The following is a 22,500-nucleotide window of genomic DNA, read 5'->3' on the forward strand; positions in this document are numbered from 1 at the left end:
TTTTTTTTTGCGTTGAGGGATGTCTTCAAAACCGAATGGGAGTCCCCCTCCCTACGAGTTTGAAAATGGAGAGTAAGTTTGGCATACCTTTGGATCAAATGTGAAATTGGAATCTTTTATTCAGCGTTTTTTAAAATCAATTTATTGCTGGCTAATTTTAAAATCAGAACTCTAATACCTGTTTCCGTACACGGTGTGAGTTTGAAAGTTAATTTCGTTGAACTAATGAAGTTTTTTTTTTTTTTTAAACACAATTTTTTCTGGTAATAATTTAATACATTTCTGAGTTACAACAGTTTACTGAAAACAATTAAATATCCCACGCTGGGTCCTGTTTTCTGTTTGTTTGACTACTTTCAGCAATGTGCAACCACAGCCTGCTTACTCCTACTATCCTGAAGACGAGTTCCTTCACTTTTACCGCCTTACCTCGCCCGTGGGCATCATTAAGATTATGTGTGTCATTGCCCTGGTCCTTAGTGTGGCCATCTTTGCTTGTGTGGCTTCAACCCTGGCATGGGACTCCCCCAATGCCATGACAGGGTTTGGGGGTACGTACCCTGGGAACCAGTACGGCGGAGTTGGCGGCGGCGGCTATTATGGTAACAACTACGGAGGAGGAATGGGAGGAATAGGAGGTGGAGGCTATGTCGGTGGGGCCTACCCGGGTACGAGTTATCAGAATGACCCGAGGCAAGGCAAGGGATTCATGATTGCCATGGCAGTCATCACCTTCATAGCCATGATGATTGTATTCGTAATGGTGATCTCTCGCCAGAGTCTGACCCGGAGCAGGAAATTCTACCTGGCCGTCATCATCGTCAGCGCCATACTCGCCGGACTCATGCTAATCGCCACGATCGTTTACTTGGTCGCGGTCAATCCTATGGCCCAGTCCTCTGGTTCTTACCAGTACAACCAAATACAGCTTCTGTGTTCCCAGTATCAGCAACCACAGACACAAGGTGCATTCGTTAACCAGTATCTGTACCACTACTGTGTGGTGGATCCTCAAGAGGTACGTATCTTGCTCAGCGACAGTTTCCTTGTTATCTAAAGAGATGATGATGATGGTGATGCTCATAGGCTGGTTAGTCACGCATTCCATTTCTCTGCATGGAATGCCTGATTTGTAAACTACGTATTGTAATGTCAGAGGCATGCGATGCCTTTAACTTATTTTTAACTCGTGACTAACTTGACCAAATGTATACCCTCGTACTTACTACGTCAGTTACCCTTAGACTGTCCCATGCATTTGGACAAGCATTTTTAAACTGTTGTACAATAAACTAAGGATTAGGTCAACATACACTTTTGTCTGACATTGTACCATTTTAGCACTTTTGAGTGTAAAAAAAAAAAAAATACTATGCTTTTTGTACTCTTTTAGGCAGTTGCCATAGTACTGGGGTTTCTGGTGACCGTGGCCCTGGTTATCGTTATGGTCTTTGCTATTAAGACCCGTCAGAAGATGAATCGTTACGGGAAGGAGAACATTCTGTGGAAACGAGCTAAAGTCGTTGATGATGCTGAACCTAATGACGCACCTCAGGATGTGGCGGCTTGGGTGAGTGAAGAAACCTGCAGCGGGAGTCGTGTTTGACAGACTGCATGTAGAATATTGTGCTCTTTATCAAGTGCAATTGGTGGGGTTTTTTTGTTTTTGTTTTTTTTTTGGGGGGGGGACGTGAGTGAAACTCATGGTGTTTATTTAGTTGAAAGTTCTCAGTGACAGTTCTCTGAAAACTTAAATCATCTCTAACTAAAGAAAAGAGAGTTTTAACCGATATAAATGCGAACTGTTTATCCCGGTGCCATTAGCCTCACAAGTGCTTGCCACTCAGCGTCTGTACTGCTGCTCTGACCTGGGTGGCATATGTCCTGTAATTACCCCGTTAGCTGCACGGCTATGCCTCTCTGTCAACACACTCGCACTGATACTGAAAGCATGAACTTGTTCAAGATGACAGGGAAATTCAAGGCAGCTGAATTTTGATCCCAACTTCCTGTTTATTCACAGATAAATGTCACCGAGTTAACCAATCACCACTGGTTGCATGCATTTTAGAGAGTTTTTCCCTTCAAGTTTAATAGTGGTTCTGGGGTTTTTGAACACTTTGTATAATATGTATGCAAGACTAATTTTGCTCTATGTGGTCATGAATCGGCTGCTTTTGAATTTGTCACTCAGTATCACAACACCCTGTTGAGTTTGTCCTGATAGCAGTGCAGGTGGAAAGACGAGTTTCTATGTTCTTAATGGAATGAGAGCGGAGGTTGGGGGAGGGGACACACATACCTGGTTTCTGGGTGTGGTTCACAGTGGCAGTTTCACTGTGGGGCTATATAGACTCGGCTTGGATACATACTGTATCTTGAAGAAAATATTTTTACAGAATCATAGAATTCTTTTTTTTTTTTTCAATTCTTCAGGGGTTTTTTTTTGTTGTTCACTTTGACTATCTTTTTCTCTTTTTCATGTCTCTGAAAATAATAATAATAATAATACTAGTTTCAAACAGAACACAGAAATTGGTTGTAGCAGTATACAGGAGGTATTTTCAGTCGAGCAAGGTAGACACTGAATAGCACAGAACGGGAAGGCTTATATTTATCGGTTTATTTGTGAGTTTCAGTAGACTGAAGTCTCAGCAGTACTCTTTAGGCAAGGTGCCCCGGGGGGGCGGGGGGAGGGACTGGTCCAACTAGTACTGAAGAGCTAGGAAGTATACAGACCTTTTTGAATTACCACTGGTGACACTCCTTTTTTTTTTTTGGGATGTTGCCGCTTCGCCTGTCATGGCAGCGCTGTCATCGTCCTCGAAAGAGCGAGAAGGTTTCCCTGTAACAAAGTCAAGTTAAAACATGTTGAAAACACACCACAGCTTAAGGCCACACTGACCCACCTCAAACGGACAATATAAAGATTCTCATGTGAAGTTGTCATCTGTTCTCACAGGTGAACGATGTTGCGTCAGTCCCAGATCCCGTGTTGAGTGACTATCCAGAGAAGTTAAGAGGGTCCAGGCAGTACCTGGATGACAACAGCACAGACTATGACAAAGCTCCCTACAACCACAACCCTGTGTAAGTGAACACCTCCCTGGGTAATTGTACCACCGACAAGAAGGCATGCTGGTCCTTTTTTTTTTTTTTTTTTTTTTTTTTTTTTTTCAAAAGGGATAGTCCGACATCATTTTACTTTTATGACTGGCGTTATAAACCTAAGTAAGGCGCAGCTGTCTTGGAGGTATATGTTCTTCATAATGGATTGTTTGGCATGCTGGATTCTGTTGTTGAAAGACAGTGATCTTTGAATGCTGTTAAGCACTCTTGGGATGGCTTAGTTGTCTGTTTAGTCATTTGAATGGTTTCTATAGGTCTCAGAGTGTCTGTAAATCACTAAATATCCGGTCTGGTTGATTTAAGTTCAAGTGCTCCTCAGGTAAACTTAAGTGGGTGGACTGAAACTGTTTGTTAGCAGTGCAAAGGTTGTATCTGATTTTTATCTTTTTATCTGGATTGTTAGTCACAGAACGTGTATTAGTTGTTTTGTTTTTTTTTTTGCTTTTTGTCTGTTTGTTTTGTTTTGTCTGTTCCGTTCCCTGATGTGGCTTTAGGGTGTGCCCTTTCTCTAAGTGTTTGGTAGAACAACTGTGGATTAAATCTTCATATGACTTACATTAATAGTTATAGGTGATTTTTATTCCTTTGGTGGTTCAAAGCTCTTTTGAAGTTTCTCCTTAGACCAAATAAACACACTTGAAATGAAGCACTCTGACTTGGACCTGGAATGTAAGAAATGCTGTCTCACTATGGTATGCATAGTTTTGGCATAGTTTTTTTTTTTTGTTTGGTTGGGGGTTTTTTTGGACACTTGTTTTTACAGGCAAGTACTGCAAGACGCTGGTGCTGTCAGTTGTCTGAATAGTGGTAATTTCCAGATGTGATGCACATCTGCTGACCCCTTTAGCTGAGGCAACAGAAACAACTGTGGCTGACTTTGAAAGTGTTGTATATAACAATGAAAACAGGAGGATAATCATATGTTTTATCTACGTTTGTGGTATTCTCACATGGCGATTCTTGAATGCAATAAATGAATGTTTTTGTGCTTGTGTTCATGTGCTACAGGGAGGTTGACCACAGTGTGCCACTGAACAGCGCTGTCCCGTATGCTAGCAGCTCAGAGATGGCCAGCTCTGCTGGGAGACCCAAGAAGAGACGCGCTAGGCGGCCGCGGCGTGCAGACGGCCAAGACTACGACACCGACTACAACTCCTCCGGAGATGAGCTGGATGACGACAGCGACTTCACCCAGTAAGACCAGCGCCAAGCTCTTTGGTTTTGAATGGGGAAAAAAAAATAATCAGAAGTCTGTTTACCTCACTCCGCTTCACCTGATGGACCATAACAGCATTATTGATGAAATTTAAAAAATAATCTTGATCATGTCAGTTATTGCTTTGAGCAAATACCTGCTAGAGACAGAGCAGTTAAAGACAATGTTGAATACCTTTGATATACATTTGTGGCCAGATAGATTGATGCATCAAGATATTACAAAGATAGAAATTCACTAAAGTTCCAAAAAGATTACAATCATAGGCCATCAACTCTTGCTTTCAATAGCGACTTCCCACGCTGACCAAACTCTAAACATTTTACACAGAGTCCTAAATTTCACGCGCAGTGTTACCGCTAGTTTTTTAGCGCATGTAGTAGAGGTATAATGGCGTTTGCACTGAGGGTCGGTATCTCTCTGTCCTGTCACCTCCCAGGGAATTCCCTCCCATCATTAGCGACCGCGAGAGGGAGGATTACAAGCGCGAGTTTGACAGGGATCATCTGGAATATAAGGACCTGCAGATGGATCTGGATGAAATCAACAAGCGTCTGGCCGAGGTGGACCGGGAGCTTGACGACCTGCCCGAGGGAAGTCCGCAGTACCTGGTAAGACGAGCAGGGAAATGCTGGGTGTGATACGAGATGTGGTGTGTTTCTCAATAAAACCGGTTCATTTTGTGCTGACATAAAACATGTCGACTGTTTACATACAGTGGTGCGAGCGTTTCTCCTTTTGTTCTTGGTCACCTTCGTACCGTGTGAAAGTATGGGAGCTCTTGGAATTGCATCTTAATTTTTAGCTTGTTTGCTAGACTCAGCTTTAGCCAAGAAATCAAAATAGCAAATGAACATATTCAGGGAGAGGTTTTGAACGTCGTTGAAGTTTTTTGCCGTCTTCTAACTTCTGCTCTTCCCGACTGTAAACAGGATGCCATGGATGAGTACAACAGACTTAGAGCCAAAAAGAAGGTTGGTCTCAGCAAAATTCAGATACTCTCTATTTTTATTATAAGTAAGATTGTTTATGTCGATACACTCTGTAACCTTATCCTTGTGTTACTTATTTATTTTCGTGTTTTATTTTTTTTCAGACTGGAGATTACCAGGTGAAAAAGAGAAGATGCAAGTATTTGAAAGCGAAGTTGTCCCACATCAAGAAGATGGTCAGCGACTACGACCACAGAGGGTAATCCTGTGACCCGACCGCACGGTCAGGGCAGGTCTCCCTCCTGGTAAAAGAGGTCACACAGCGGACAGTGTTTGATAATGAGGAGGTTCATTTTGCATCTGTCCAAATGCCCAGATCAGTAGTTCTAGGCCCAGCTCCTGTGAAACACCAGGTATTAGATTATCCAAAGAGCTGGAGTTCCAAATTACAAAGATCACTCTGAGTTAGTTTAGTGAGGTCTCATTTCAGTCCTAATTCCAAGCTAACGATGGGGTCAAAGTGTCACCAAATGGCTCATATTATCAAAAAAAACAACCCAAAAAAAACAGGTTACTGGCACTTTCAGATGTTTGTTTATAGTTGTCATATAGAGAATGTTAGTCATGAGACTGTATGTTGATGTGTTACTGTAGTCTACAGCAATACCACAGTGTTGATATAATTCACAGAAAATATGTCCACAGAGGAGTTTGTATAATCTCTCAGCTGTTTTCTTATCATTTTAATGTTTTAAATTTTTTTTTTTTTGCCCCATAAGCTGTCTTTAGTCTTTATTGGCTTTTTTTAAACATTTTCCCTGTATTTTTATTGTTTTGTGTCAATTTTGTGTGTGTGTGTTTTTTTTTTAATATGAATTTTGCATGGATCATGCTGGTGAAATCTTTTAAAATTGCTTTTATTGCCTTACGCGGGTCATCTGGAAAAACAAACTGCCTGGAACTGTGAAATCTTGTACCTCAGATCGCTGATCAAAGGACCACGTTACCAATTAATACTCAGAGCTTTGCAATAACATGTATTCATTCAAATAATTGGTTTTATAATGTTGAGTTTGTGTCCTCCGGTTAAATACCTATTAATCTGTTGATATTTGTAGATAATGTGAATATTTCTAGGTTAAACTAATGATGAACATAAAAAGTTAGTTCAAGAACATACAGGAATTTTGTCATGTTTGACTCTCTTTATTTAAGATTTAATAAAAGTTTTCTTTACAAATTCCACTTGCTTTTCATTATGGCCATGCTATTCTTTTACAAAGTATTTTAATCATAGCGAATGTGTGAGCTTGAATAAAGGAGCAGGTCCTTGTTGCCCAGACTTTAACACAAAACATTCGCTGCATTTATTTATTTAATTATCTATCTATCTATTATCACCAAGACTAACTCCAAAATACAAATTTTTACAGATTAAAAATCAACACAGATCAAGAACACGACCCATGGTGTATTTTAATTCAAACCAGGCTCAGTTTTAAAAGGGGAATATGTTTGCTTTCAGAGTACGTACTGCCTTTGTTCTTCACGAAAACAAAACTACTAAGTAAACAAATAAACGTATTCACTCATGAAACTGAATGAACCTGTACTATGGATAGTGCAATGTCCTCTAAAAGTCCTAAAGACCGCGGAGCCCGTCTCAGAATGGTCACAGACTGTGGCTGTCCAGCCAAGCTTGGAGAACCGGCACGTTGCTGTCCATCCAGCGAATGTTCTCCTCTATGTTCTCCACGGCCTGCTGAACGGAGCGCAGCCCCGCGCCCATGTCTTTCGGCAGCGAGCCAAAGAACTGCTGCACCTGCAGGGAACAGTCCAGCAGTCAGGACACCATTAGAGACTGGAATAGCTGAGGGTTCGGACACACTCCCTGTCACCCTCACGCATTCCTCAGATAATGCCATTGTTCTCACTGCAGACACACAGCTAACCCTGGGCTAGACAGTTAGCGAATGAGTTGAATCGGGTGTCTTAGAACAAAGGGTGATCTAAAATGTGAAGGATTTAAATTAGCGGCCAAGATCAGGATTGGGGGGTGGGGGAGGGGGCACTAAAGTATAGGTGTTACAGGTCTGGAGTCACATCCTGTGGACATTTTTTTTTTTAACAATTTCAGCAACGGTGTCAGTATCACAGCAGAAGAGACACAGGCTAACCTCTTCGAGCATTTCCTGAGTGGAATACTGGTTCGTCACTCCGACTATCAACCGCGAAAGGGCAGAGGAGCCCAGGTCAAACCTGCGGAGAAAGAATTTCTTTTACTGAACACCCGAACCTTCCCCTTCCAAACAACATGAATAAAGATAAAAATGTAAACGTGTACACACTTCTTCACGAGCGTTCCCCAGTTAGCCCGCAGGAAGTCCCAAGCAATCTTGTAACCTTTGGGATTCTTGCTAATGCTTATGATGGTGGAGGGAAGGTCTTGGGTTCTCAGGGCCTTTCCCTCTAGACCCTGTTCCATCATCCTAAAATGAGAGAGGGCAAGACAGAAATGAGTAGCGTCACGCCGTAGTGTGAATCAATAACTGAGCGGTGAGCAGAAGCTTAATCGCTGAATCTTGGCTAAGTTCCTGCTTTCTGACCTTCATTTTTACAAAGGGGTCATTATTCTTCATTATTCTTATGTATCTTTGACGTACGCACCTGGGTGTTCAAATGATGGTCTTACACATGAGTATGTAATGTTGTACTGGAACCGTTTATGAGTCAATGTTTATGGGTATTGCTTATTTTGTAAATATGCAACTACAGGGCAAGATCCATAACATACTGCTTACTACGTTGTATTAGCGTTTGGTTTACCTAAAAAGGATCAGTCTGGACTCACCATTGAAGTTTGCCAACCAGTGGACTGAACGTGAGAGCGGCTTTAATTTGACTCTTTTCCGAGGAGTAAATGGAATGACGGAACTTCTCAAACAGGAAGTCCCAGCCGTCCTCTGTTCGTGCCCCCTCTGTGTAAACCACTAAACCGACGTCAACCGGCACCCTGGCGGATTGAGAGAGGAGCAAAAATGCCGAAATGCCCAGATAACAGACAGACGAGACAAACCACCAACACTGCATCTCTCTGACATCAAAAAGAAAAGCAAAGTCTGTCCAGAGGTCGTGATGTACCGACCTCATCGTGCCGTCAGATTCCCGCCATCTGCGGAAGAGTTCTCTGGCTTTGTTGACCACGGGCTCATAACGACGAACGCATCCAAACAGGAGCAGGTAGCTACGCAGCACTCTGTCTAACACCGTTCCCTCATCGCTCCAGGTCTGAATGTCTACCAGGGGTTGGAACAGCTTCACCAAATAGCCCTGCGACACAGAAACTTCTATATATATACATATGTATATATGTATATGTGTGGTACAGCTTTTATCCTGTTAACTATAACTCATATGGAAACAGTATGAAATAGCCTATGAACTCTTGAAAATCCGTATGTCTTGCCTCTCCACCAACCAGCATGCCAGAAATAGATTTTATTTCACTCACATATAGTGTCAAATTCTCACCTTCATTTGGTTCTCCAGAGCCTCCATTTCTGGCCTCTTCTCCATGAGTTTATAGAGGGGCACTAACTCAGTGAAGCTCTGTGTTACTGGAATGACTTCTGTCTCCCGTCGCAGGTACAGACTCAGGTCCAGGGCTTTAACGAGCGGAACCTTTTTAATACTGAGGTAAAAAAAACACACATCTTAAAGTCTAGTGCATTAGAATACCATGCATAAATTTAACTTTCTGTAGACACCACAAAGAGTTATGGCTATAGTAAAAAATGAAGTATCTTGTGAATCTTATATCACTGAATCAATTTGTTAAAATACAGTATTTTCTACATGTTTGAGAATTTAAATATCACTATTCAGTCTTACTATTTCTTTTATACTGTGTTTTTATTGTGTCTTAAAAAAAAGCTATAAACAATTTTATGTTTTTTTTACAATTAAAAACAGACATCGTATGCATTTAAACATATGTCATCTTATCTGTACAGTGGCTGTTAAGTTACAGGTGGAGACATCTCAAAAATGTGAAGAAAAACTAGGCTCCACATGTGGTTGAAGATTAAAACACTTAGTAACTGAAAACAATTTTTCTTAATCAGTGCAGTACACACAAGAACTATAATGTTTTGGACATGAAGCCCTGTCCTATGTTTTGAGACTCTAGTCCATACCTAACCAACTGGAAGATGTTGTTGATGAGGCTGGCTCTGTCGTTGCTGCTGAACACCGTATGGTTACTTTGGAGTTGGCTGATCAAAGCGTCCCAGCCCTGTCCCTCATAATGGACGATATAGTACCCACGCATGTCAACGTTAAATTGAATCCATTCCACCTCCTCTGGCAGGTATAAGACATCTGCGAACAGAGTTTCCGTGTTAAGGCTGGCGACAGATCAGAACAATAGCGTATTGGTTTTCTTTTCTTTTTTTTTTAACCAGGCACACACCTTTTTTAGTTTTTAGTAAAAAGCGGTGCACTGTTCTGGACTGGCTGGTTCTGTAAGTTAACGGTACTTGCCAAAGGAAACTGTGAAGAAGAAGACAGTGTAGTTCAGTATAGACAGTATAGACAGTATTTTCACAGTGATTTTATACCTGTGAACAATCATGCAGCATAAAAAAAACCCTCTTACCCAGAATCCTTTGAGAGATCTGCCGCTTTGAGATACCTCTCCTGGCTCAGTCTGACCTCTCGACCTTTGACCTCCACAGTGATTACTGGAAACCCCTCTTGCAGGGTCCAAGTGTCCATGACGGCTTTGACGTCCATTTCATCCTTCATAAACCACTTCTGACGGTTAAACAACAAAAAAGAAATGTTTTGGTCGGTGTGAAAAGGATACCGGTTCAAGACTTTTGATTCGTAATTTGAAAACAATGAACAGCAGCTAATGTAACAGTTACAACCTTTAGTTTCATATAGACCAGCTCTTCTCAAACTATGATGCACAGGGTCCGTCACAGGAAACTGCCGGTCCGCAAAACCCCCCCAGCTGAGCCAGTCAAATTATGCTCGGTGCTTCTGTCCCTCGCCAAGTGAAAATAGTAACATTTTAAGCAAGTTCTCACCGGCGGGAACGCTTAACATTCTAGATTCTTGAATAAAATGTTACTATTTTCACATGGGGAGTGACAGAAGCATATTTTGAATGGTGCAGTGTCAGGGCTCTGCAGACCGGCAGTTACTGTTGATGACATTTCAAACTAAGAAGTTCAGTCAAGGGGGCGGGGACCTGGCAGTTTCCTCGCCCTGCCTCGCCACGCCCTTCCGCGCCCTGGCGCCGGTCCGCGGCCCGGAGTTTGAAAAATCGATGATATAGATTAACAGCCGTGATTCAGAGAGGCTGATTCACGGTTGTTTCAACAGATTCAGTGCTTTTTGAGTAGGCATATCTATGACTCACTCTAGAGCTGGTGACACAGTGGACTTTGGCTTATGTAAGCTTTAGTGCTATTTGAGACCCACCTATAAGCAAAATTATACTACATTTACTGTATTTGCTTTAATATCAGCGAAAAAGAGTGTAAAACTGTCTTACAGAGGCAGCAGTTGTAGATTTTCTACCACCGCAGAATCCATCCAATCTCAGCCTCCCCTCTTCCGAGTCATCTGAGTCACAGATCTGATAAAAAAAGCAACGTCGGGTTATAGCCAAAAAACAAAGGACAAATAGAAAACTGGGCACGACAGACACACTCAGACTTTTAAATCCCGTATCAAACGCCATTCACGTATTCATTGAGACTTTCGTGCTGTAGTGGGGTGTGGTGTGGCTTATAATGCAAACTGACTTACGCTGTTCAGGCTCTCCCACAGGTCGGCATTGACGGTGTTTTGGTAACTGTGTTTCTTAAGGTAATGAATGATGCCCATCTTAAACACCTCAGGGGTCAGGAAATCTCGCAGCATGTTCAAAACGCAGGCTCCCTTAAGAGGTGGAAGTCGTATGTAACAGTAAATATATTTTGCTGTGTGAATGTTGCAAAAAAAAAAAAAAAAAGTCTCAAATCTTTAAAAAATTTAAAAAAAAATGTTTACCTTACGATAGGACACATCATCAAACATTTCTCCGATCTCTGCCGGATTCTCTACGGGCGTAGAGATGGGGTGTGAGGACGTCAAAGAATCTACATCCATGGCAGCGAAACACTTCTCCAGGAAGAAATCATTCTGCAGTACCAACAACACATAAAAACATGTACATCGGCTTTTTCAAAAGCTCATTAGTCGAACTGTAACTTATCAAACAGTTTCTAAAAAAAGGTGTTGATATTGGCGAGCTACAACGTGATTAAGTATTACTAACAAACTCTCTGTCTACACCCAGTGTAGACACCTGAGCACGATAACATAAAAGTATCACCACTTCTGCTGTTATACATAATAACAAATGCATTCACTGCGTCACCGGTACCCGGCCGGGTTGCGACAAAGTAACGGATGAAGTCACATGACAACTGGTTGCACCCACCACTTGCAGCTCTGGGTGAGTAATATTGACGGACACGAACTCCATGAACTTGGCAAAACCTTCATTTAACCACAGGTCATTCCACCACTGCATGGTAACCAGGTTGCCGAACCACTGAGGAAAAGATACATGACCGCAACCAGGAGCGTCAGTAACACGGTTAAAGCTCTTGTCAAGCATCGAAAATGTGGCTTTCTGAACAAAGACAGTGTAAAGGAAATACCAGACCTGATGGGCCAGTTCGTGAGCGATGACCTGGGTGATCCCTAGCTTGTCAGAGGTTGAGGATTTCTCAGGGTCAAACAGAAGGCCTGACTCTCTGTATGTCGTCAGACCCCAGTTTTCCATGGCACCCGACTGGAAGTCTGGGATCGCGGCCAGATCTACCAAACAAAATGTTTTCAATATGCTCAGGTACATATGACCATTAAACAATAAAGCAGTGCGATTCGCAGTGGTGTTTTAAAATTCTATATATATATATCGACATGTTCTCTGTGGGTATATTGACACATTCGCTCAAGTTTTTCATTGACCAACGTTATTGGTAAATTCTTTAAAGAATATGTTGACGTTTACATTGTTACAAGTTGTAGGCTACTGTCAATTGTTCCATTGCATCAAAGAGCACCGAAGGTCAAACCCAATATTTCAAACAGACCTTGTTTTGGGAGCGGATACGGGATGTCAAAGTAGTCGTCATAAAAATCCAGGAGTGTAACCGCAGTATCGAGAGCGTATCCTGCCTGCCCGATCTTCTCGGGCACGGTATACACCGAGATCTAGATCAGTAAGAAAGAAAGAAAGAAAGAAAGAAATCAACAGCATTTTATCAACAACAATACCAGTGCAAAAGAGATTTCAGACAAGACTGCACATTTAAAAATTATGAAACATACAATCCTGTAGTTCTGTATGAAACATTATGACAAAATAAAAGTGGAAAAGTTATGAGTGACAGAGGCTACATTTCAGTTTTAAGCAATCATTAGTGCAAACCTGCTCTATAGACCAGCTCTGTGTATTGTCAACAAAGAGTCTGAATACGTTATTTATCGATTGGAAGACCACCTCATAAATATTTATTTTTGGGATTCTGACAAAACAAACTCTCATCAGCAGGAAGAACTGACCTGGACTCCGTGCTGACTTGTCTTTGTTACTGAGAGAAAATCACACACGATGAAGGCCACTAGGTAAGTGCTCATCTTCACACTCTCATCAAAGTGATCCTCCAAAACTCCGTTTGGAAGCTCTACTGTTTCGATCTGAAATAATTATATCGCAAATTAAAAAAAAAAGTATGAATTAGTATGAAGTATGAATTAGTGAGAAGAAGTAAAGGCACACGCAGATTCACGGTCGCACGCAGACACGAAAAAATTCACCTTGAATTAGCCTAAAACGTTTAGGTTTTGGTAAGACAGTGTAGTGTGTAATGCCCTGTGAAATATGTAGATCAACTGGACCTTTGGCATGTTGGATATAGCTATGTGCCTCGACTCTCTTCGGATGCGGATGGAGAAATTGGCTTTGAAAGCAGGTTCATCAAAGCAGGGAAAGGCACCACGAGCATGTGTGGGTTCAAACTGAGTCGACGCCAGGACTCTGAAATAGAACACAAACAAATAAATGCTTCATTCTGAATCAAAGAAGGTTATGGATGTCATTTATTTGAAAGAGGATATTGTGTTCTTTCGCCCACATGGCAGTACCAAAGAGTATCGACTTATCAAGGCCATTCTATTCCTATGATATTAGATTTCTCTTTGTACAAGGAGCTGTCTTACCTGACCTCACCGTCGCGTGTGTTGTACGTGCTTTTGTAAAAGCCATGAAAGTTGTCAGAGAGGTTAGCCGAGAACTCAAGATAAATAACCTGAATGCCCTTGTTCAGTGCTTGGTCATTTGACACGAGAGCAATCTGCTCAAACGGTGGGAATTCTATAACTTGGAGCAGACGGGGACGGCCGGATCCTGAAACTACTGCCCTGGAAATGTGGAGGTTCTTGCTGTGAAGAATGAAGGCTCTTGTTTCCTTCAGTACCTCGACCCGAATCTGAACTATTCCAGTGTAGTTGAGGAAAGTAAGGTTGGGATGGATCAAGAGATCGTAATGTAATGGATTCACTGTATCTGGCAACCTCATGTTGTCCCATGGAAAATTTAGATTCCTCCTGGTAATCTCTATGTTTGAGGGCTCCCCCGTTTCCCCGCTAGCGATAATGGGGAACTGAGTGCAACTCGCATAAAATAACAACTTTGCGATAATTAGGAACATTTTAACAAAGGCACTGTCCAAATCGCACAAAGCCTACCTCTGTTATTAGCAAAAACAGTTCAGTTTACTTCAATCGACTTCCTGCTAACACCAAAGAACTGTTGTTGTTACCATACTGCAAATATTCACTGTGCTCTACGAAAGAAAATGGCTGGAAAAGTATATGACAATCAAACAAATGACCGACACACTGTGTAACCGAAAAAGATTAAAATCTGTCTCTTTGAATTTGCATGAATATCCAACCTGTTTCGATCTACTTCGCTGAAGGAAGTGACACACATAACGGAAAGTGAAACTAAGAGTAACCGAACAGGTTAACAGGTTGCATTCAGAAATAATAACGATAATAAAATGATTTAGTTTCACAATATTCCGGACAGCAAGACGGCTAATGTTCAACCGATGAGAAACATTTACCCGCATACTACGTTAAGCCTCGTGAATTAACGCACTTAAAACGAAAGCGCGTGCACTAAAATTACCCATGATCCCACAGTTTATAGATATTTCTCCCAGAAAGTAAAGGGGAAAATACCATGTCACTCAAAATCTGGATACTAAATAGTATCACCATTTGCTTAGAGGCAACATCTCATAATATGAAGTAGTGAGAAAAGATTGCTGAAATTTGTCAAGCCAGCTTTAAGTCCTTCACATCTAGGACGTAATTACACCTTTTTGTTCCGGAAATGAAAAGCTTCCATATATTGTTTTCTTTTTAGTTTTTAATCGGAAAAATGCCACAGAGAGATTCTGAAAGAGCTCTCCTGGGCTGACAAGGTTTTCAGTCTTTTTAAGTCCGTTATTATTGTATTATGGGAATTATTATTACCTTTTCCACTCATCATGCGTTTTTTTTAAACAAAAATGATCACTTTCCATAATTTAAACATCATCAGTCAAAACTACACATACACCTCTTCTGCTGCTGTACTGCGCCGTTGTGTGAAAGTAATTCCTAAATTTTGGACGATGTTTCAATCAGCCATACAGCAGTTTCATGTGTAATGCTCTGGGCTGGAGTAGGATCGCTCTGTCAGAGACACTGTAGAAGACCAGTTCCACATGTAACGCTCTGGGCTGGAGTAGCATCATTCTGTCAGAGACACTGTAGAAGACCAGTTCCATGTGTAACGCTCTGGACTGGAGTAGCATCACTCTGTCAGAGACACTGTTGAAGACCAGTTCCATGTGTAACGCTCTGGACTGGAGTAGGATCGCTCTGTCAGAGACACTGTAGAAGACCAGTTCCATGTGTAACGCTCTGGACTGGAGTAGCATCACTCTGTCAGAGACACTGTGGAAGACCAGTTCCATGTGTAACGCTCTGGACTGGAGTCGGATCGCTCTGTCAGAGACACTGTAGAAGACCAGTTCCATGTGTAATGCTCTGGGCTGGAGTAGCATCACTCTGTCAGAGACACTGTGGAAGACCAGTTCCATGTGTAACGCTCTGGGCTGGAGTAGCATCACTCTGTCAGAGACACTGTAGAAGACCAGTTCCATGTGTAACGCTCTGGGCTGGAGTAGCATCACTCTGTCAGAGACACTGTAGAAGACCAGTTCCATGTGTAACGCTCTGGGCTGGAGTAGCATCACTCTGTCAGAGACACTGTAGAAGACCAGTTCCATGTGTAACGCTCTGGACTGGAGTAGGATCACTGTCACAGTGTCAGAGACACTGTAGAAGACCAGTTCCATGTGTAATGCTCTGGGCTGGAGTAGGATCGCTCTGTCGGAGACACTGTAGAAGACCAGTTCCATGTGTAATGCTCTGGACTGGAGTAGCATCGCTCTGTCAGAGACACTGTGGAAGACCAGTTCCATGTGTAATGCTCTGGACTGGAGTCGGATCGCTCTGTCGGAGACACTGTAGAAGACCAGTTCCATGTGTAATGCTCTGGACTGGAGTAGGATCGCTCTGTCGGAGACACTGTAGAAGACCAGTTCCATGTGTAATGCTCTGGACTGGAGTAGCATCACTCTGTCAGAGACACTGTGGAAGACCAGTTCCATGTGTAACGCTCTGGACTGGAGTAGCATCACTCTGTCGGAGACACTGTAGAAGACCAGTTCCATGTGTAACGCTCTGGGCTGGAGTAGCATCATTCTGTCAGAGACACTGTAGAAGACCAGTTCCATGTGTAACGCTCTGGGCTGGAGTAGGATCGCTCTGTCAGAGACACTGTAGAAGACCAGTTCCATGTGTAATGCTCTGGACTGGAGTAGCATCACTCCGTCAGAGACACTGTGGTAGACCAGTTCCATGTGTAATGCTCTGGACTGGAGTAGCATCACTCCGTCAGAGACACTGTGGTAGACCAGTTCCATGTGTAACGCTCTGGACTGGAGTAGCATCACTCCGTCAGAGACACTGTAGAAGACCAGTTGCATGTGTAATGCTCTGGGCTGGAGTAGGATCACTCTGTCCGAGACACTGTGGAAGACCAGTTCCATGTGTAATGCTCTGGGCTGGAGTAGGATCACTCTGTCAGAGACACTGTGGAAGACCAGTTCCATGTGTAATGCTCTGGGCTGGAGTAGGATCGCTCCGTCAGAGACACTGTAGAAGACCAGTTGCATGTGTAACGCTCTGGGCTGGAGTAGGATCGCTCTGTCAGAGACACTGTGGAAGACCAGTTCCATGTGTAATGCTCTGGGCTGGAGTAGGATCGCTCTGTCAGAGACACTGTAGAAGACCAGTTCCATGTGTAATGCTCTGGGCTGGAGTAGCATCGCTCTGTCAGAGACACTGTAGAAGACCAGTTCCATGTGTAACGCTCTGGGCTGGAGTAGGATCGCTCTGTCAGAGACACTGTAGAAGACCAGTTCCATGTGTAACGCTCTGGGCTGGAGTAGGATCGCTCTGTCAGAGACACTGCAGAAGACCAGTTCCATGTGTAACGCTCTGGGCTGGAGTAGGATCGCTCTGTCAGAGACACTGTAGAAGACCAGTTCCATGTGTAACGCTCTGGGCTGGAGTAGGATCGCTCTGTCAGAGACACTGTAGAAGACCAGTTCCATGTGTAACGCTCTGGGCTGGAGTAGGATCGCTCTGTCAGAGACACTGTAGAAGACCAGTTGCATGTGTAACGCTCTGGGCTGGAGTAGGATCGCTCTGTCAGAGACACTGTAGAAGACCAGTTGCATGTGTAACGCTCTGGACTGGAGTAGGATCGCTCTGTCAGAGACACTGTAGAAGACCAGTTGCATGTGTAATGCTCTGGACTGGAGTAGGATCACTCTGTCAGAGACACTGTAGAAGACCAGTTCCATGTGTAATGCTCTGGGCTGGAGTAGGATCACTCTGTCAGAGACACTGTGGAAGACCAGTTCCATGTGTAACGCTCTGGGCTGGAGTAGCATCACTCTGTCGGAGACACTGTAGAAGACCAGTTCCATGTGTAATGCTCTGGACTGGAGTAGGATCGCTCTGTCAGAGACACTGTAGAAGACCAGTTCCATGTGTAATGCTCTGGACTGGAGTAGCATCACTCCGTCAGAGACACTGTGGTAGACCAGTTCCATGTGTAATGCTCTGGACTGGAGTAGCATCACTCCGTCAGAGACACTGTGGTAGACCAGTTCCATGTGTAATGCTCTGGGCTGGAGTAGGATCACTCTGTCAGAGACACTGTGGAAGACCAGTTCCATGTGTAACGCTCTGGGCTGGAGTAGGATTGCTCTGTCAGAGACACTGTAGAAGACCAGTTCCATGTGTAACGCTCTGGGCTGGAGTAGGATTGCTCTGTCAGAGACACTGTAGAAGACCAGTTCCATGTGTAACGCTCTGGACTGGAGTAGCATCACTCTGTCAGAGACACTGTAGAAGACCAGTTGCATGTGTAACGCTCTGGACTGGAGTAGGATCACTCTGTCAGAGACACTGTGGAAGACCAGTTCCATGTGTAACGCTCTGGGCTGGAGTAGGATCACTCTGTCAGAGACACTGTGGAAGACCAGTTCCATGTGTAACGCTCTGGGCTGGAGTAGGATTGCTCTGTCAGAGACACTGTAGAAGACCAGTTGCATGTGTAACGCTCTGGACTGGAGTAGGATCACTCTGTCAGAGACACTGTAGAAGACCAGTTCCATGTGTAATGCTCTGGGCTGGAGTAGGATCACTCTGTCAGAGACACTGTGGAAGACCAGTTCCATGTGTAACGCTCTGGGCTGGAGTAGGATTGCTCTGTCAGAGACACTGTAGAAGACCAGTTGCATGTGTAACGCTCTGGACTGGAGTAGCATCACTCTATCAGAGACACTGTAGAAGACCAGTTCCATGTGTAACGCTCTGGGCTGGAGTAGCATCACTCTGTCAGAGACACTGTAGAAGACCAGTTGCATGTGTAACGCTCTGGACTGGAGTAGGATCACTCTGTCAGAGACACTGTAGAAGACCAGTTCCATGTGTAATGCTCTGGGCTGGAGTAGGATCACTCTGTCAGAGACACTGTGGAAGACCAGTTCCATGTGTAACGCTCTGGGCTGGAGTAGGATCACTCTGTCAGAGACACTGTAGAAGACCAGTTCCATGTGTAACGCTCTGGACTGGAGTAGCATCACTCTGTCGGAGACACTGTAGAAGACCAGTTCCATGTGTAACACTCTGGACTGGAGTAGCATCGCTCTGTCAGAGACACTGTGGAAGACCAGTTCCATGTGTAACGCTCTGGGCTGGAGTAGGATCGCTCTGTCAGAGACACTGTGGAAGACCAGTTGCACTCTTAATCTGTGGGAAGCCACAGACTATGTGTGGCTCAGTCTCTTTGTTTATGTATTAATTTAATTATCGAACTCGTTTCACCACAGTGAGTCCTTTGAACACCCATGCTCTTTTACATGGCCATGACTGTTGGGAAGAGATGACAGGAATACCATGGTCCAGCACCCCTAGAACTATTGTCTGTTTTATCCTCTCTCTCTCTCTCTCTCTCTCTCTTTCATCCTCCCACAGACCTGCTGGTCCAAGGTCAGGGGGCATCTGTGGATTTCAGGGGGAAGTTGCCACAGGTGCAAAATGGAAAAACACATTTTGGTTTATCATCATAACATTCAAGATGGTATAATCCTCACCACTGAATTTTCAGATCAATGCTTTTTAAAGATCACAGGAGTTATTTTTTAAGACCCATTTTTAGCCAATAGGATGTCTTATATAAGGCTGATGTAACTCTCTTGCATTGACACAAAAGGCAAATGAACGTAGTGTCTTTTGTTGTTGTTCTGTGAGACAGAATGTTAAGTTACTTTCTCTCACTCAACCTGACACAGTAGCATAATCATATGCCTTCAAGATTTCAAAATGTACAAGAAAAAACATTGGGTCTCCTGAGACAACATATCTGAAAAATCACACTGAGGATTTAATCACGTATACTTTACATGATTAAACCCTGAGGTAAGTGTTGTGAGCTCCTATGTCAATAAAACAGTGCACTTCCCCTTTAAGAACTGACAGACACTGAATTCCAGCAACCCCAAAGGAAAACAACCATCCTGCTGTGGAGCCTGACTGCAGGGCGCAAGTGCCATTTCTGCATCCATGTCCCAGTGCACCTCAGCCAGTGCACACACACACACACACACACACACACTAACCCTAACCCTAACACTCAGTGCTGTTTCTGCATCCATGTCCCAGTGCACCTCAGCCAGTGCGCACACACGCACGCACACACACACACACACACACACATCTCACACACGCACGCACACACATCTCACACACACACACACACACACACACACGCACGCACGCTCACACCGAGTGTGTTATTGATATAATATTGAAAACTAGCATTCTGAAAGAAAGAAAGAAAGAAAGAAAGAAAGAAAATCAAAAAGAAATTCAAATATGTGTAATGTTTTTCCCCAACACTACTTTATTTGGCATGGTAACAAAAAGGAGTAAACACAGAGGCTGAAAGATGGTAAAGGAATATAGGATTTGTCTCCTAAACCAGCTTTTACACACTGTATGTATTTCAATGAAAGCCCATCTGAGTGTCGGCCATCTGTTGGAGTGACATGGAGCACAGCTTAAACCAAGGGTGTCAAAAGCCAGTCCTAGAGGCCACAGTCCTGCTGTTTTTCTTGTCAACCCACTAAACCCAATCTCTGATTGGCTGAAGAGCGTGCACACCTGTTTTCAAGGTGAAAATCAACAGGTAACTAAGAGGTGAAAACAAAAACCAACAGGGTCCCGAAAACCTCCAGGACCGGACTTTGACGCATACGGCTTAAACGAACATGTTCTCAACGATCACAGGTCACGGATGTAGCTGTCAGTCCAGCGTGTGTGTCCTTACAGAAGCACTAAGTTAAACTCCCTGAGGACAAAAAAAAGAAATGCACACAAAGTAGAAGCCTCTGCACAAATCAATGAGGTCTAAAAAGATCCAGACCAGCCTGTAACTGTTCCACGTCTTTTAAATTTATACCGGTTAACACTACTCATGTCTATTGGAGGGGGGGGGGGTATCTAAGGTTTAACTAAACCTGTTGTAATACACTTGTCAAAACCAGGAGAGTGGAAAAACAAAACAACACAAGCAAAACTGGCAACCAGTGAGAGAAATCTCTTGTTCAGCTTTTAATACTATACAATTTGGGGAGGAAATGTCCAATCCAGTAAATCAACCCATTTCTCTTGGCAACGAATTTGTTTTTCATTCATAATTTTGGGCAACATTAGAAAAGATTTGGACTAGAATAAGAGTCCTGGATAAAAGCACTGAATTAAGCTTATGTTTACCTCAGGATACTAAAACTATGACAGTTCACCAAAAACCCACAACAGTTTAAAAAGAAACAGTTACATTACAAATTCTGTACACTGTTTGACCTCAGCATATCTTAAAAAACGACTAAACCAATTTCAACCTATGTTTATTCCGCTATGTGTACTGTGACTTCAATTAAGCAAATGTTATTATCCATCATGTCCTATTGAAACAAAAAAAAGAAGGCTAATATTTCTAAAAAATACTTTATACCTCATGTTATTCAATTCATGAGCTGATCCTTAATTCAAGTAAAAATGAATTAATATTTCATTTTATAGAAGAGTGAGGGTATCAATGAATCTTTGAACCTTGAAACACAAAGGGCTTTGAGAACATTAAGATTACATTGTTTTTAATGAACGTTGCTTTGATAGCTGCCCTTAAACAATATTAAAAATAAATAAATAATCAAATGTCATCAATAATTAATATGCTGACACTTGTGCAAAAGAAAAAAAAAAAAACAAAAACAAAAAAACAAGTTAACCAAGAGTAACGCAGCCAAGTTCCAATCAATGCAATCATCCCAAAAATATTCCATAAAATCCCCCGCCCCCCATCTGGGTTTGCAGCTTACGTGATTTTCTGAAAACTGTTTTATGAAAATCAGCTGTGATTGTCAGAATGAATAGTTGAACTGGATTCTGGAAGTTTTAGAGACTATCTAAGTTCATCCATTTGCCACAAGCAGTTTTGGTAACCGGAAAAAAAAAAAAATTATAAATAAATAAAACGAATCGACAGTTCATGAAATATTGAGTGAAGTTCCCTTCTACGCATTCCACCCACAGTGAACGAGACTTAATGAGGGAAACATAGTCCAACAGGTCTTTAAAAAAATCTACAGAACTCAAACGTTCTCGTTGGTTCTTGGCTCTTTTGATTCCATCGTGGTCCATCTGCGGGCAACGTACGCACCATCCTGTTCCTGACCGTCAGTCTTCTTGCTCATCAGTTGTTGTTTTCCCTGTAATTCTTGTCGTCTGTCAAAACATTAAAGTGAAATTGTGATTAAATAAAGGTTTGATGTGTATCATTTCACCTCTTTAGAGTGCAGTGATACATTTTTAACATCCATATGACTTCAGCTACAATAAAAGCTTGATTTCTATCCATATATTATTGTAACACTTATCATTGTATACTTCCATAATAGAGTGTATCTTTGTGTACAAGACTGTTTGAGTCGTGAAGAGTAGCTAAAACAGATGACCATATTTGGTGTTCCTAAATCTTAGACTGGTGTGCTGGCTGTACCTGGGCGACCATTTTCTGCATCTTCTCTATGAATGTGATCATGTGTCCTGCGTTCTCCTTCAAACTCTTCTCAAAAGTCCTGTTGAGTGTCTCTGCTTTCTCCAGTCTACTCCTCAGGTCCTCCTGTTCTCCCTGCTGCACCTCCGCCTCCAACGCCACTGAGAGGCCACACACACACACACGCATACACGCACAGACACACGCAGACACACACAGACACGTGCACACACAACACACAGACACAGGCACACAACACACGCACACAGACACACGCACACAGACACGTGCACACACAACACACAGACACAGGCACACAAACACACGCACACAGACACACGCACACACAACACATACACACACAAATTGACATTCACTTAAAAGGTTGAACAAGGACCTGT

General features: G+C 42.8%; 3 protein-coding genes across 3 annotated transcripts in view; 1 reads left to right on the top strand and 2 right to left on the bottom strand.

Annotated features, from left to right (window-relative positions):
• Window positions 1-5,540, top strand: part of oclna (occludin a) — a 9,862-nt gene extending 4,322 nt beyond the window's left edge. Inside the window, exons 2-9 of the mRNA XM_030768054.1 lie at window positions 18-72; window positions 361-1,018; window positions 1,394-1,570; window positions 2,963-3,090; window positions 4,138-4,323; window positions 4,785-4,956; window positions 5,278-5,319; window positions 5,442-5,540. Coding sequence (XP_030623914.1) covers window positions 20-72; window positions 361-1,018; window positions 1,394-1,570; window positions 2,963-3,090; window positions 4,138-4,323; window positions 4,785-4,956; window positions 5,278-5,319; window positions 5,442-5,540 — 1,515 coding nt within the window. The 5' untranslated portion in view covers window positions 18-19. The remainder of the gene's footprint in view (window positions 1-17; window positions 73-360; window positions 1,019-1,393; window positions 1,571-2,962; window positions 3,091-4,137; window positions 4,324-4,784; window positions 4,957-5,277; window positions 5,320-5,441) is intronic.
• A 1,102-nt stretch (window positions 5,541-6,642) lies between these two features.
• On the bottom strand, window positions 6,643-14,284 carry erap1a (endoplasmic reticulum aminopeptidase 1a). Its single transcript, XM_030768312.1, has 18 exons — window positions 13,564-14,284; window positions 13,243-13,381; window positions 12,907-13,041; window positions 12,435-12,555; window positions 12,002-12,156; window positions 11,774-11,887; window positions 11,341-11,472; window positions 11,098-11,229; window positions 10,841-10,924; window positions 9,935-10,092; window positions 9,749-9,828; window positions 9,474-9,657; window positions 8,809-8,968; window positions 8,423-8,607; window positions 8,129-8,290; window positions 7,626-7,766; window positions 7,455-7,536; window positions 6,643-7,099 (listed from the first exon to the last, which is right to left on the bottom strand). Exons 1-18 carry the CDS (start codon window positions 14,052-14,054, stop codon window positions 6,950-6,952), a joined length of 2,805 nt encoding a protein of 934 aa, XP_030624172.1. The 5' UTR covers window positions 14,055-14,284; the 3' UTR covers window positions 6,643-6,949.
• A 7,348-nt stretch (window positions 14,285-21,632) lies between these two features.
• ccar2 (cell cycle and apoptosis regulator 2) overlaps window positions 21,633-22,500 on the bottom strand; it is an 8,790-nt gene continuing 7,922 nt past the window's right edge. Inside the window, 2 exon segments of the mRNA XM_030768313.1 lie at window positions 21,633-21,828; window positions 22,103-22,260. Coding sequence (XP_030624173.1) covers window positions 21,781-21,828; window positions 22,103-22,260 — 206 coding nt within the window. The 3' untranslated portion in view covers window positions 21,633-21,780.

Source organism: Chanos chanos, chromosome 3 (genome assembly GCF_902362185.1).
Source record: "Chanos chanos chromosome 3, fChaCha1.1, whole genome shotgun sequence".
NCBI classification, from domain to species: domain Eukaryota; kingdom Metazoa; phylum Chordata; class Actinopteri; order Gonorynchiformes; family Chanidae; genus Chanos; species Chanos chanos.

What these genes read in the sequence shown, in the direction of transcription:
- erap1a (XM_030768312.1), bottom strand. Translation starts at nt 14,054, where the DNA reads ATGTTCCTAATTATCGCAAAGTTGTTATTTTATGCGAGTTGCACTCAG. An exon ending in CTATATCCAACATGCCAAAG is followed by an intron (nt 13,042 to 13,242) that starts GTCCAGTTGATC and finishes TAATTATTTCAG; the next exon opens with ATCGAAACAGTAGAGCTTCC. An exon ending in CTCACCCAGAGCTGCAAGTG is followed by an intron (nt 11,473 to 11,773) that starts GTGGGTGCAACC and finishes TTGGTACTGCAG; the next exon opens with AATGATTTCTTCCTGGAGAA.